Source organism: Mus caroli, chromosome 3 (assembly GCF_900094665.2).
Source record: "Mus caroli chromosome 3, CAROLI_EIJ_v1.1, whole genome shotgun sequence".
Taxonomy (NCBI): domain Eukaryota; kingdom Metazoa; phylum Chordata; class Mammalia; order Rodentia; family Muridae; genus Mus; species Mus caroli.
The window spans coordinates 52,720,164-52,735,955 of NC_034572.1; the positions used below are offsets into that span (position 1 = coordinate 52,720,164).

A 15,792-nucleotide genomic window follows, 5' to 3' on the forward strand; every position below is an offset into this window, starting at 1 on the left:
TTCTCAACATTATCTTCCAAGCTCCTACACAACATCTGACAGAGCTCTTAACAACGAATGGATCTTCAAGCCCAAAGTTTCAAAGTCCTTCCACAGTCCTCCCCAAAACATGGTCAGGTACCAATTTGTCTTAGTCAGGGTTTCTATTCCTGCACAAACATCATGACCAAGAAGCAAGTTGGGGGGGAAAGGGTTTATTCAGCTTAAAATTCCATACTGCTGTTTATCACCAAGGAAGGCAGGACTGGAACTCAAACAGTTCAGGAAGCAGGAGCTGATGCAGAGGCCGTGGAGGGATGTTCTTTACTGGCTTGCTTCCCCTGGCTTGCTCAGCCTGCTCTCTTATAGAACCATGACTACCAGCCCAGAGATGGCACCACCCACAAGGGGCCTTTCCCCCTTGATCACTAATTGAGAAAATGCCTTACAGTTGGATCTCATGGAGGCATTTCCTCAACTGAAGCTCCTTTTTCTGTGATAACTTCAGCTGTGTCAAGTTGACACACAAAACCAGCCAGTATACTATGCATCTATCTATTGGTTGTGACCTAAGCTTTTAACATCTCTTCACTTTCCACTCTTCACTTTCCATCTCTTCAGTTTCCACTTAGAGACAGGGTGGGACATGACTGCCCTGGATTTTACTATCTAGCTCAGGTGGGCACTTAACTCACAGAGATGTGCCTGCCTCTGCATTCCCAGTACTGGGATTAAAGGTGTGTGCCACTACATCTGGGTATATAAATACTTTTAAATTATTATTTTGATGTAGTTTTATTTTTCAGTTGCTGAACCATTCCTCTACTGTTAAAATTTTGGACTGTTACCAGTTTTAAAGATAGTACTGTTAAAGATATTTTGGTATGTATTCTATACCTCTTTTTCATTGTCTCATAATAGAAAACAGATACAAAAATATTTTCAGCTAATTATGTATGTCAATATCAAGGGCACAATACCTCAGCAACTTTAAGGAAAAAAATTTACATTTCTTTTTTGATTATGTTCGCTGAGATTCACTATTTTTTAAACACCTTGGCTTCTATTCATAATAGACATCCTTAGCAGATCCAACTCATGTTTCAGGCCTGCTCTCCCCTTCAGTTCCCATCTTTGGAGAAGAGGGTGGTGAGTTGGCTGCTGAGGAGAGGTGAGCTCTGGGGTTGTGGTTGATGTTGCATTAAGGGAGGAGTAAGTTACCACACCACCTTCCTGACCTGCCACTCCCTGCCTGCCGACGGGTACAGTGGATTTTAGATCAGTACTTATTTGTTATATTCAGTAGAGGCCAGCAGCCTGTGAGGCATTAGGGAGCGTGCCATGGAAGTACTGAGTATGCTTTTCGCTACTGGAGGACTGAGAATCATTGGAAATGGCTGAATGGCCGTGTTGTACGTGAAAAGTAGCATATGGTGGGTAGACCTTTTTAGTTGAAGAGCTTCAGAAGTTGTACTGATTTGTTAGTTAGGTACATGAACTTAGGTGGCTTAAAAATGGGTTTGTGTTTTTTTCTCTCTGTTCTGGAAAGTGGAAGTGAAAGATGGGGATTCAACAATGGTGGTTCCTTCTGCTTGCTGATGGGAGAGCCCACGCCATGCCTCTGTTCCAGTCCCTCACTGTGCACTGGCTGCCTTTGGTATCTGAGCTGTATGTCACCCTCTCGTGCGTGACGTTCTCACTGTTTGCACTAATGTACCCACGTTTCCCTTCTTATGAGAGTACCATTCATGTTGTGTTAGATTCCATGGTAATAATCATGGCTACCTCTAGAAAAGCTCTGCTTCCAAGTAATGTCACAATCCTGGGGTTTAGGACTATAGCATTTCTATTTTGAGTGATAGAGTTGAAGCCCAAACAGAGATCCAAAGATCCAGAAACATGGAGCCCATGTTGGAAAGCTTCAGCGTAAGCTACCATGAAAGGCAGTGCTACATCTGTTGCCTTTTGAGTGACTTTGTCTCCTTTAGTTGGTAGCATCAGTTGGGACATGGTAGGCAGTGACAATGAATACCCATAGCCAAGTTAATCACTGTATAAAGGTGTTTTTAAGGTCAAAACTGCCTTAGGACAGAAACTGTCACCTCTTCAAGGTGTCCTACGGAAGCTTTTCTGTAAAGTGAGTGTGAAAGATTAAGAGAAACCCATGGCCATCAGTTAAGTGTGGTGACAACTTAGTGTGCATGCCTGTGTCATTTGCCGTCTGGGAAGAAAGGGCAACTAGTGGTAGCCTCTGCCCTTTCTGGGGAAATTTGTGTGGTGTGGCAAGCTTGGTCATAAGTGTAGTTCTTGACGTACAATCCTTTAAAGGTTCGTGTGTTTAAATGACTATTAACTCTGTTTGATAGATGTAGAATGAAGCTCCTTCCAACATTTAAGAAAATAATATCCATACTGTGTAACTAAGTCTATTCTTTTCATCTTATGCTGTCTTAATTGGGTGACTTAAAATACACTCGTTCTTGGGGGAAGATTATGTTGTATTCCATTTTGCCTTTCAAAAAAGATACATGATAGCAGCATTAGTTAATAACTTCTGTGACTTTTGACCAGCAGCCACAGACAAAAGTTTTATACTGGTCTTTCTCTGGGAATTCGTGCTCTCTTATGAGAAATTGAGATCAATAGTGTTAAGAATGCCCTTAGGATTCAGAAGCCAAATGACACAGCTCCCACCTGTATCATGAGAAAATTGGTAGTAAAGGATCATAGGTCTTTATTATTCATAGTCTAAATTCAAATACCTCTGAACATTCAAGATTAAACATCCAAAGCTGAGGAGAAGGGACATCCAGCTCTCTCTATATATATATGCATTCTCTGTAAGGGGGCTGTGTGGATACATGTTTGCAGAAATGCAGTGTGTGTGGAGAAGGGTTCAGCCCTACATGACATGATGAGAGCTAACATACTAAACTCCATATTTACACACACTAAACATGAAAGCACCTGTACCAAAAGCTTTGTTAGCATCATTGTTCATCAGAATCAAGCACCATAGTGTATACCTATAATGCCCACAATAGTTCATGGCACATAGCAAGACTTGTTAAATAGGATTCTAAGCATTGAAACCGTTGAATTAAAAAGAAAACACGTGCCTTCCTAAATTTTCCACACAGAGGAATGATCGTTGTTCTGTTTTCCCAGACCTGTATGTGGAGAGGGTTGGTGCTGGCAATGGCTTATCATCTTTGTGTGACATTACACATGGAAGAGTCATCTTGGCAATGCTGTCTAAGTTAGAATTTTCTGTTAAATCTGAATTTCAGGCAAGCAGTTAGCAAAAGTGTTACGTCAAATTTTCTGTTGGGTTACTTGGACTAAATTCAGTATTTGTCACATGAAATATTAAATATTAGTAAAATAAAAAATTCCTTGTTACTTGTCTGAAATTCACATTTAGCTATGCATTCTGTATTTGAATTTTCTATACGACTTAACAGTCCTGGGCAGCTGTCAGTCATACTGAGGACCTCCAAGGAAAAGGGAATCATGTTGCATTCACATTGAAAATGGTCTTATTAAAAACTTGTTAGGGATGTGAAGCAGATTAAGGACAAGCAATGCAGATGTGTTACAGGCACAGCACAGACCTCTCAGCCTAGTGTGGTGAGAAGAGGAGAGTTGGAGAGAGCCGGGTTACCTGAGGGAAGAGCCCAGGCACGGCTGCCTTGGATGCACTAGGCTGACAGAGAGCCGCTGTGGAAGAAGCTGGCAAAAATAAAGAAAACTCCCTTACCATGCTCCTTCCTGGCCTGGGTCAGCTCCCACCTTTCTATCTCTGGAGGTGCTCTCTAGGGTGCTGTGGCAGCCTGGTTATTGTGTTCCATACAGGCAGATGGCACAGACTGACATTAACAGGAAACCAGTTCTTCGTGTACGACTAAGAGATGCTCGTATTCGAGCATCCCAGTTGTTTCTAGGCCACAGGAAGACAGCTGAGGAGTAGAGAAAGGAAAGAAAAAGAGGCAGTCTGACACCTGCAGTTAGGAAGTCTCCCAGTATGATTGGTGATTCTAATCAAAAACAGCTTTGCTTCTAGCAGACACTGATCAGTCAGTCTCCCCATGCTCCTCAAACATCAGCCGCAGTTTCTTGTGTGGTACTTCCAGGTCCCCTCAGTCAGGGCTAGGAGAAAACTCCTTAAAATGTGAGTGTTCTTGTGTATGGCCCAGCTCACCCTGCCATGGCTGTCAGGTGGAGGTCAGATGTTCCACAAACCCATGCTCTACCTCACAGGCTCTGCTCTGCCCTGCCCATGGGGTCTGTTGGCATTGGACAGATCTCCACAGCAGAGAGCTTTCATCTTGTCAAAGAGGTCTTTGCATGAGTAGGCTACCTCTGTAGTGGGAACTTCTTCATGGAAACTCTAAAGATAAATGCCAAGCAAGTACCTGCGGGAAGCACTATTTGGCCAACTGTACCGTAGGCAAAACCAGACATATTCAAACTGAGCATGTGAACGTCGTTAGCCAGCCCCGAGGTACAGCCTGTGCCTTGTGGAGCACGAGTGGCTGACTCATCCTTCCCCTTGTTGCAATTACAGTTCCCCAGGCAAGGCTTGCAGCAGACCCAGCAACAGCAACAGACAGCCGCCCTGGTGCGACAGCTCCAAAAGCAGCTTTCTAGTAAGTACCTGTCTCACACTGAGCCAGGGGAGCCCTGGGAGTCAGCAGCGACAAGCCCGGCATAATGGGCTCTTCAGAAATCACACTGTGTCCTCTGAAACATTTTTAAAGACTTTTTCATTGAAATAGAGCTCCATCACTTTCCTTCCTCGCTTTCTTCTGTCTCCTCTCTCAGCTACCCTCCATTAAACCCCTCCTAGACCTCCACTGTCCACTCCTCCTCTTTTATTTGACTACTTTTGTTACATACATGCATACATACATACATACATACATACACAGATGCATACATTCATTTATTTATTCATGCATGCATGCATACACACACACATATATACATGCATGCACATATATGTGCACACATACATATATGCATAATATATGCATACATGCATGCATACATACATACATACATACATACATTTTTTTCATGTTTGGCTTGGTCTGAGGTATTTCACTTTGTCTTAGTTTGATTAGTTTTGGGCTTACCTTTTTCTTCACCTGGAAAAGCCACATTTTTTCCCCTTAAATTCAGTATTTTCCTGTTGTTTTATGAGACTTTCCCAAAGCACACCCAACCCCCTCTTCTTGGTTTTATTTTATGGTGCTGAGGATAGAACCCAAGGCTTCTGTGTCCCAGACATGTGTTCTACTGCTTAACCTCAACTCCATGCCCGGGTCTTGTTTTTATAGAGCTAGAAATGTTTAAGGAGAAGCTCATCCCATGACCTTGACTTAGATCACCCCTATACCAGTCTCTCAGGATAGAGTCGTTGTAGAGATGGAGTGAGTCCCTTGTGTGGTGAAACATAGTGGTCTGGAGTCACAAGACCTGATTTCTTTGCCAGTGTGGCCACTATTGGCTAGGTCACATTTTCCCACCTATGAAAGTGTAGGAGACATGTTTTCCCGTGGCTTTCAGTGTTTCTGAGTTACAGAGTGGAGTCTGCTGCATGTTGAAACAGTGATGTGGCATCCATTTGTGGCTGAGGGGTAGCTTTTTGCATGCCTGCTTTGCATGTGGGTATCTTGACAGAGAGAATTGCCCCCCACCTCCCTCCACACTCCTTGGTGTCTCTGCCAGTCATATCTTAATTTTTCTTTATTTTATTTTGTTTTTGTTTTTGGTCTTTAACATATAATGTACACTTGTCTGTGTCTTTATGTAACACATCACCATGTTCAATGAATACAGACATGAGATTTTTTCTTTAATTTCCAAACCTGAAATATGTGCGTATGTTTTCATATAGCCTCAGTTAATTTTGGTTACGTGAAGATCAATTTTTTTCCTAGCTGTTTTTTTTTAAGTAGGTATACTCTATTAAATAATCTGTGATTAAAACAATGAAATGCGACGATATTTTTGAGTTAAAATTCTTGCAGAGAATATAACCTGAAGGCTTTGCCTTATAGTGTTTATAAATCAGCACTGAGGAGTCCTGTATTGCAGACTTATCTGAAGAGCATGTCAGCTTGCTCTGCTGTCCCCAGAGTGTCAAGAGCTGGAATACAACTCTTGGACACTGTGAGTCAATCTATCCAATCCCAAGGCATGGTGTGGGCAGCCGTGAGTCTCTCCTGTAGACTTGGCCCCTCGACAGAATACATCTGGTCACATTACATGGTTATTGGCCCCAGGGTCTAGCCTGTTGCTCTGTCCTCCCATACCTGGGGCTGTGACTGAGAGGCCCACTAGAGAGAAGGTGTTATCTGCAGCACCAGTTCACATCTGTAACTGTCATGTTTGCTTTCCCCTTAGGTAACCAGCCACAGCAAGGAGTGACTCCCTGTGCACACCCTTCACACTTTTGAATCGGAAAGAGAAGACATGGAATTTATGTTTGCACTGAAAAACAGAAAATCAAATTTAGTAGTCATCATACGACGTCTCCTTTGGTCTTTTGTTATTTATGTTTTCCTATATTTTATGCTACATTTCATGCAGAGGTATTTAAATAGGTAAAGGAGTTGTGGTTTGGTTTCATCAGATTTAAAATAGGTTTTAAAATGTGGATCATGCAGGCCTACTCCAGATAGTGTGGTAGCAGACCTTTTGAAACTGGTGCTTTTTTATCTCATATTTACATAAAGAATGAATTATGGTAGGTTTAAATATTTATGTATTCATTAACGATTTTTTTTTTAAACCTGTGGTGGACCAAACTACTGATTTGAAAGCTGTGGTGGGTCTCTCGGGAGTGGACACATTAGCCCTTCACTCGACCGTGGCGGTGGGGTGAACATTTTTTTTTTTGCATCACTTTAATTTGAAATGTTGATCATTTTCATAAGCACTTTATAAACTTTGTTCGCATTTATGAAGGACTTGGCTTCGCTTTTGTTGTGGTCCAAAGGTGCTGAAATGGATTGTTGCTTAGTACTTCCGCTTCTTCAGGGCTTCTGCAAGAGTCACCCCGAGGTCTGTGGGAGTCTCTCAAAAGCAGCTGCACACAAATTTGTTCCCAGTGGCAAAATCTTTATCCAGATTCTTCATGAAGGTACAACCTATAACCACGGGAGGCCAGAAGAACCACGGTGGAATCGGCCCATTTTACTTACTGCCAGTTTTGGTTAAAAAAAATAATAATAATAACTGTTCAGTTTAGGTTCTTCCGAACCTCATGCCAACTTGAGAAAAATAAAATAAAATCTCACAGCTGGCCTTAGATTCCACAGTGCTCAGACTTGACATGGTTTCCAGAGAATCTGGCCCCACAGTCCAGAGGGTTCTGGTAGTCATCAAAGGTATACTTGCTGTTAATTTTGTATGGTAAGTATTTACAATTTTGAATTTAATTATTAATGTTGGTGTCAGTCTTGGTTGTGTATTGCTTCTACTGTATTTATAAACCGGTGCAAAAAGCACAAGTAAAGTAAATTATACATCAAAATTTATTATAAAGAAATAGTAACTATTTTAACTTTGTTCAAGTATGTGGTAATTTGCTCCTATTAGAATGAAAAAAAATACAGTAAATTATTATCATTTTGTGTAACTTAAGAGTATTCCGTATAATATTTTTTTAGAATTAGATGCATACAATTTTGAATGTGAAAATTGCAGGGCATTTTAAGACATGTAGGGATCTTTCCCTGTTCTTTGTTGGGTTCACTTTCTTTTTGCCATATGATTTCACATGTAATGTAGTGAAGCATACTGTGAATAGATTGTCTATGAAGAGCAGACCCTGTAGAACTACTTTTTTAAAATGTAGCTAGTACAACTTCAGATGATTTCTTTCGAAGATCGTTATTATAAATAATTTATATCTTCCTAGGTGAGTTACCCATTGCAGAGTTTGACTCATTCAAATGACCTCAGATCCATGTTTGCTTACTTTGCCATGGCGACATCGTGTGAACTGCTTTGTACACTGTGAAATATACCCCTCCAGCCTGCTTGTTTTGTGTTTACTCTGGGCTGGAAAAGACTTTGCCAAACATTAAAGCCCATTCTTCCCACTGAGTTCACATTCTCTCTGCTCTCAGACAGTGCAGTACATTTCAGTGGTCCCATATGTCCGCTTTGCTTTCCTCTCCAGAGTCATTCTTAAAATTCACGAAGCTATCCTCCCCCCCTCCCCCCCAGGTAATAGGCCATATGATTGCATTCGCAAAACCACCGAAGTGTGAATGTTGTGCCTAGTGAGTGGGCCATATCCTGTCCTCTCTGGTCTTAATTCAATGATTGTTGATGGTTAAAACTCCAGCTTCAGTTTGAACCTTGTCTTTTTTTGTAGCTCAATATTGTGAACAGCAGAACGAGTGTTAGAACTGCATAGCATTTGTTTGCACTTTAAACTTTGCAGAAGTTAATTTATTAATCATTTTGCACATGAAGGCTATGGTTATTCCTTTGTCGTTGTTTGTTTTATTTGTTAAGATGAGGAAGGTAAATCATGCTAAAGCCCTCTAGTTCTGAGATGCTGTGGGGGATGAGGAAAAACCTAGAGCTGTTTGCCCTGCGCGTTACAAGGAAAGCAACTGGAATTTTAAATTTAGTTATTATATTTACTGCCACTTAATTCTGCATTCTGAGAGGGTTTTTTTTTTTCTTTCATAGCAAATGCATGTGGTTGGCATTAAAATTGTCCTAAGGAAAAGCTCTATTGCAGAACCTTGTCATTTGCTGGGTGGGTTGCAGATAGGAAATTAAAGACCAGACCTTGAAATCTAATGGAATTGGGTATACTTACCATTTCTGGCTATAAGAACCCCTTAACATCTGTGTTATATTGTAAGCTGAATCCTTAGAGGGTGGCATTTCTTGTTTTATGTACCCTTTTTCATCTAAAAGTAGAGGGAGACTACTCTACAGTGGGTATCATTTGACCTCTGGCAGCCATAGAGTACCAATGTTAACTGTAGTCAGCTCGTGTCTGAGGTAGGGGCCAAAAGAAAGTAGGCATTACGGAGAGTAGGCATCAAGTTACAGATGAATGGCATGTGCTAACAAAGCTCTTGGTCTTAGTGATCTGGGCTAACTGAATGACTTTTGCTTTTTTAATTTTCAAGGCCCCTTTATAAATAGATGAAATAAATTTATAAATAGATGAAATTTGGGCAGAAGCCAGAGAAATTATTCTAGAAAATACCAGCCTTTAGAATAAAAGAGGTGAATCATATGATACTCCCACATATATTTGGGTTAAATTAAACATGTAATATTAGTACGGTGAAATATGAAAATAAAGCCCACCATTTAAATACAGTGAAACTTCATTATATAGAAGCAGTTGTCTAGACTCTTGGAGGGATTCTGCCTTAGAAAGTCTGTCTTAAGAATGGCTCTGAACCATGGGTGCCTGGGCAAGGTTTTAAAGTTATAAGGAAGTTTCACTGTACCTCTAGAGCATTTCAGGACGAGAGAGGTGTGGACAAACGTGAAACACGCTTTGCACTTCCCAGTGTGTGAGCAGTAGGCTGCCCTTTACATGTAGAAAAGCTCGCTTGCATTTGTTTTGTCTTGTTTGGTTTCATTTTTAACGCGGGTATTGAGACAATGGGAACTTTCAGTGTGAACCAATGGTAATCTACTAGTCATAATCGGAACAGTTCTGTGCTTGTTTCCTGTGGGTTTTATCCAAACGTTTGTAAACCAGTGGCAAGATATTTGTGCACTGAGATTAACACAGGCTGCAAACCTAACCTTTCACGTTGTCTCCATTCATTCTGTGTGCGATGTTTGTAACATTGGTGGAAAACAGACACAAGGCAGCTGGCAACCGTTAGCGGAAGAAAGGTCTTTTTACTGAAAATCCAGGTGCATTCGCCATTTGTTAATTTGTAGTGGATCATTTTCTCTTAATGTTTTTTATTATTTGTTGGCAAAATCAAAGTGCCTTAAGTTAAGAGTTTGCTTTGAAATCCATAGAAACTCGGTATCAGTTCACAATGCATTTCTTTACAAGTCTCATTGCATGTCCATTGTAAATTTAACACTGTAAATGTATTCAGATTCATTTACATGCCTATGGCTGCCTTTGATTAAACTTCTTCCAAAAAATAAACTCTGCAGATGTTGGCTTTTGTTCCATTTTTGGTTTCTCCCTTCCTGTCAGAGGACCTGAATGTAAGTAGTTGCATAATCAGTACCAAGCACGTTCTGTGCTCTGCATTTATAGACTCCAGAATCGGAGGCTCGGAGATTCTGAATGACCAGCGTGCCTTGTAGGGGAAGCATCTCACTTCTGTGGGGCCTTCTTTCTGTTGCCGTTGAGAGCAGGGAGTATCCCGGTGTCTCCCAGGTGATTTGTGGCTTGGGGACTCCCAAGGCCACACAGTGGAGCTGCATTGCTTCTCCTGTCCTCCTGAGCATGCTCCTGGGAAGGTAGTTTATAATTCGGGGAGGGTAGGCCACAATCGTCACGGGAACAGTAATAACTGCCTGGCCAATGCTGTTTTGAGCCTTACAGACATAATTTCCTCTGTCGTGAACTGTTGTTTCTTTGATGACCAATGTGCCATTTTCATGCAATATGTATTTTCCACTGACTTGAGGTCTGTCTATCACAAGGCCCCCTGGTGTAGTCCATTTGACATTCGGCTTAGGGATTCCATCAGACACACAATGCAGGGATAGCGATTCCCCACCGGCACTCTTTATCATCCCCGGTTCGTATGTCAGAATGACTGGCTTCTGCCCAATTTCTAACAGGATGAGTTTCTCGATGTAGCCAACCTTATTTCTTGCTGTACAGCGATACTTTCCTGACTTGTTCCGAGTTGCTTTGTAAACAATGAGAGAACCATTGCTTGCCATCAGATATGGGGAATTTTGTGGCCCATTAGCAAATTGTGTGCCATCAGGTAAGATCCAGATAATTTCAGGTGTTGGGTTGCCATCCACAGAGCAGTTCATTGCTACGGACTTGCCAACCTGGGCAACTACTTTTTCATTGAATGGGTTTCTGAATGTTGGTCTTCTCAGCATTTCCAGCACTTTTAACTGCACCACCAACACACTCTCTCCTCCTTCGCTCCGAACCACACAGGTGAAATCCGCAGAATCAGAAAGCCTGATGTTCCGAATTTCCAAGGTTCCATTTTGATGCACCGTGATTCTGCCTCCATAGTATGGAGCCGTGAGGAAAATATTGTCTGGCATAATCCATGTGATCTGGGGTGGTGGGACCCCATCTGCTCTGCAGTCCAAGTGTTTTTTGGAGTGCTGAATGGCTGTGGCTTTAATAACAGTTTTGTTTGCATACAAACCATTGATTAATGGAGGCCTAGAGACAATATCCAGTTTGTATGTCTTAGTGTCATCCCCACTAGGATTTTGAGCTACACACACATACTTCCCAGAGTCAAGCGGTTTCACTTTATTGATGGACAAAGTTCCATTGGCGTGAAATATGAACCTGTCATTGGAGAATGAAATGACATTGTTGGAAGGCAGCAACCAAAATACATTTGGCTTGGGTTCCCCAGTGACCTCACAGTCCAGGACAGCTGTGTCTCCAGCCTTGATCCTTACATTGCTCCTGTCACTTTGCCTTATCCGTGGGATGGCTGTTAGAACTGTTAGGTGGACTTTCATTTCATCTTTCCCTAAGGTGTTCTGAGCAGAGCAAATATAGTCTCCTTCCTCTGCCATCCCAACTTTGTTGAAATACAAGGTTCCATTGTGGAAGAGGGTGTACCTCTTGGTCCTGTAGCCACTGTCATCAGCTTGTGCTGCATTGTTCACCACTGTTCCGTCAGGCAAACTCCAGGATACCTCAGGCACAGGGGAGCCAGAAGCCTTGCAGTCAACTTGGAAATCTTTCCCGTGGACTACTTGCTTCTTAAAATGCTGCTTGTGTTCAATTTTGGCAGGTGTCAGTCTTAGGCGGACATGCATCAGGACCAGGTCATCTCCCATTTTGTTTCTTGCCACACATAAGTAGTCACCACCATCCTTTTCTGTCACCGATCCAATAACCAAGGAGCCATTTGGGTAGACATGGATCCGGCTGCCCATTCTAAGGAGAGAAGAGACAAACGTGAGAATGCAGCAGGGAGAATTGGGGCTTAGGGGATGACTCAGTTGGGAAGCTGCCTAGTGCACAATTTTCAGACCTGAATTTGGATCTCCAGCGCCCACAAAGAGTTAGGCAAGGTGGTTCACATCCATAACCCCAGAATGGACACAGCTGGCTCCCTGGAGCTTGCTCGACAGCCAGTGTACCTGAAGGATGAGCTCTAGGCTCAGTGAGAGGCCCTCCTGAGAGTACGGTGGAAGCAATTGTGTAAGACCCCAATGCTTATTTACTTCTGGCCACCACACGTGCACACACCAAAATGAACGAGCATACCTTGCACTAACACATAAAAAGACTAAATATTGTCACCAATGTAGACACATTTACAGAATACCATACTATGTAGAAGCAGCCTTATTTATAGGATGATTTATCCAGCCTTACTAAGAGCTGAATGTCACAGTTGTACATACATGTAAATAATTTAGTATGAAATTGTGACACATAGATAAAATGAAAATAATTATCACGATCAAGCTCATCACCTTGTCACCTTTCCTTCTTCCTCTTCTTCTCTCCCTCTCCCTTTCCCTTTTCCTCTCCCTCTCCTCCTCTTTCCTTCTCTCTCTCTCTCTCTCTTACATGGCATTATCTTTATGGATTATTTTTTAAAGCTGTTAAAATGAAGATCTAAGTCACTTATTGTTATCTAAGCCATTTGCTTAAAAAAGCTTTGTAACAAAGCATAATTTGCTGAAGACAGTGTTATTTTCGAAATGGCCTTCAATCAGATCTTTTTTTATACAACTTTTAGAAACAGCTTGTTGGTGAGAAGGATGCTGGAAGTAGCCAGTTTTTAAGACATTTTATATATCAAATGGATCCACAAAAATAGCATTTCCTCTTAATGAAAAACAACTCGTGGGTATGTGCTGAGTTAATGCCTGATGCTAATTTTTAAATGTGTTAATGAAGCAACTTTTTAGTTATTTAACTAGAAGCAATCTGTCCTTTGCCTGCTGCAGAGGACAGCATTCTAGGATGAATTAGAAGCTGAATCACCTGCTGCGTAATTGACACAGTTGACCACCAGGTGGCAGACCCTCGCTTTAGTGTTAAGAACATACTCAAGCACACCTGTGTTTTTCCCCTTTCTTTTGACAACATGAGGTAAACAGAATACTTGGAGCTCATGCTTCAAGGCAAGAATGTTTGAGAAGTGATGTGGGGTAGGTCTAGGCATTGGGGTTCTGGCATGATGGTTATGTGTAGCAGACACTAAGGACTAAAGCCCTAAATGTTGGTTCTTGACAGTCCCTCCCTTAAACTGTGTTAGCATTGTATGGGACCAGACTTACGCACATTGCTTGGTTTCTCGTAACAGTGTTTCAGATAGAGCTGGTCAGGGACATTGACCTCGGTGCTTAGAAAAGTTCTCAAGTTGCTTACGTGGGCCATTAAGTTTGAGACCCAGACTCAAATTTTAGTGTGCATCACAATTACCTTAGGGGCTTCTAAGAACACAGACTCTTTATCAAAACAATCCCTGCTTCTGATTCAAGTTCTTGGTTAATATTAATAATACTGGTAAAGAGGCAACCTTAAAAAAAAAGCTAAGGTGACAAGCCTCAAATCTGATCCACCATCGTTACAATATGTAACATCCTCCATTAATCAACACTTGAAGAATAGTGACATAAGAAAAGGCTTATCTGCTTAGGAGAGGGCTGGGAACTTCCAAGTAGCTTTGAAGTGAAAAAACTTCAAAAAGAGACAAAACATCAGTTTGACAAGACTGTCTTTCCTTCAGCTGTCAACTTGGCAAGGCCTAAAATTAACTGAGAGTCTCAATTGATGGGTTTTTGCATACTACACTGGCCTGTGAGTATGTCTGTGCAGGATTGTGTTGATTGACAAAGGGATACCAGCCCTCCCTAATTGACACCATACCTAAACATTTTGGTCTGACCTGTGTAAGAAATCTAGCAGAATATGATTCAGTAAGCAAGCAAGCAGCATGTCTTCATGCTCCTTCTTCAAGTTCCTGCTTTGAGTCTGCCTTGAGTTCCAGCTGTGAGTTCTCTCAATGTTGGACTATAACCTGTAAGCTGAAATAAGCCCTCTCTTCCCCTGAATTGTCTTTGATCATAGTGTTTGTCACAGCACCAAGAATAAGCTAGGACAAAGATGATATAACAGATATAAATATATACACTTGATATGGTACCACCTGGATATATAATATATAATATTATTAGATATAATATTATATCTAAGGAATTAAGTTCAATGCAATGATAGTAGATATGTCAATATTTAATTTTAATTTAATTTTTAATATACACATATACATAGAAAAACATATACACATATGTATATACATACACACATACACATATATACAGAAAAACTAAGACAAATCTGAGTTGGACCACACTATAGAGAAAACTGATCTAATGCACTTTTTGAGGATACTTCATTCAGCCACTGTAACACACAGTCTTATCATCAGCACATGGAATTTTCTCTAGGTGAGTTCACATGTCAAGTGTCAAATTTTTAAAAATTTAAATTTTATTGTATTTCTTTTCAGACAAATGAAATTCATTAAGAATGAAAAGCCATATAGTTAAGTGGAAATTAAATAACGTGCTACTAAATGGACAGAAGGCAATTGAAACTTAAAAGAGAATTGTAAGAACATTAAAATTGCAACAAACTATCAAAATCTGTATGATAGAAAAACCAGTATTAAGAAAAATTTATAGCATGATATGCAATCTTAGTAAAAATTTTTCAAACACAGGATCCTCAAGGACTTAGGGAAACAAACAAAAAAATTAAAGGAAAAGTAATATAATAAAAAAATGAAAAGTAAAAAAAACCCAAAAGGGCAATGAAATCTGTGGGTTTAAAAAAGGGGAATAAATACCATCTCTAAATCTTTGCATAGATTAATAAAAAAAAATTGACAGTCACCTAAATCAAAATGGAAACATTATTGTACTACTAACAATAGTTAATAATATTGTAACTTGGCAGGATCTAGAATCACTTAAGACCCAAGTCTCTAGACAAACCTAAGAGGGATCATCTAGGTTGTCTAGATTAGGTTAGGATCTGAGCATGACTGGAGAGGTTTTATTGATTAATTGAATTGAAAAGACACAACCTAGATGTGGACAGTGTCTTCCAGCAGCAGTGACATAAGAAGGTCCAAAGCAAGAGTATTGAAGCCCTGTGACCTACTTCCCCTGTTTCTTGTTAGTAAACTGACCTACTCTGTTGCAGCTGCCTTTGCTGACATCAGAAGTCAGACTCCTTGGTCGGTCAAATTGAACTGAAGACCAGGCCTTTAGTGCCAGACTGGGGTTACTGACACTCAGCTTCAGGGACAGTGTAGCTACTGGCTCTGAGCATTTCCAATGTGAACACAGCAATTGTTGGACTCCCCAGATCTCTTGTTGTATAAGCCAATTGCATTCCTGATTAGTATATATTTATGCTACTAGTTCTGTTTCTCTAGAGAACCTTGATGCTACAGAAACACAAAAGATTATTTTAAAACTACTATGAAAAAGATATAAGATACAATTTGCTAAACACATGAAACTCAAGAAGAACGAAGACCAAAGTGTGGACACTTTGCCCCTTCTTAGAATTGGGAACAAAACACCCATGGAAGGAGTTACAGA

General features: G+C 40.8%; 2 protein-coding genes across 5 annotated transcripts in view; one reads left to right on the top strand and one right to left on the bottom strand.

The window, feature by feature from the left end:
* The window catches only part of Med12l (mediator complex subunit 12L), a 313,727-nt gene extending 304,510 nt beyond the window's left edge, over positions 1–9,217 (top strand). Inside the window, exons 45-46 of the mRNA XM_029474961.1 lie at positions 4,547–4,628; positions 6,391–9,217. Coding sequence (XP_029330821.1) covers positions 4,547–4,628; positions 6,391–6,443 — 135 coding nt within the window. The 3' untranslated portion in view covers positions 6,444–9,217. The remainder of the gene's footprint in view (positions 1–4,546; positions 4,629–6,390) is intronic.
* Positions 9,218–9,645: 428 nt separating this feature from the next.
* Igsf10 (immunoglobulin superfamily member 10) overlaps positions 9,646–15,792 on the bottom strand; it is a 35,342-nt gene continuing 29,195 nt past the window's right edge. For 3 of the 4 annotated variants that reach the window (XM_029474958.1, XM_029474957.1, XM_021157444.2), the window contains one exon: positions 9,646–12,097. In XM_029474958.1, the coding sequence (XP_029330818.1) occupies positions 10,189–12,097 (1,909 nt within the window). In that variant the 3' untranslated portion in view covers positions 9,646–10,188. The remainder of the gene's footprint in view (positions 12,098–15,792) is intronic. The other variant, XM_029474960.1, reaches the window with a different exon arrangement.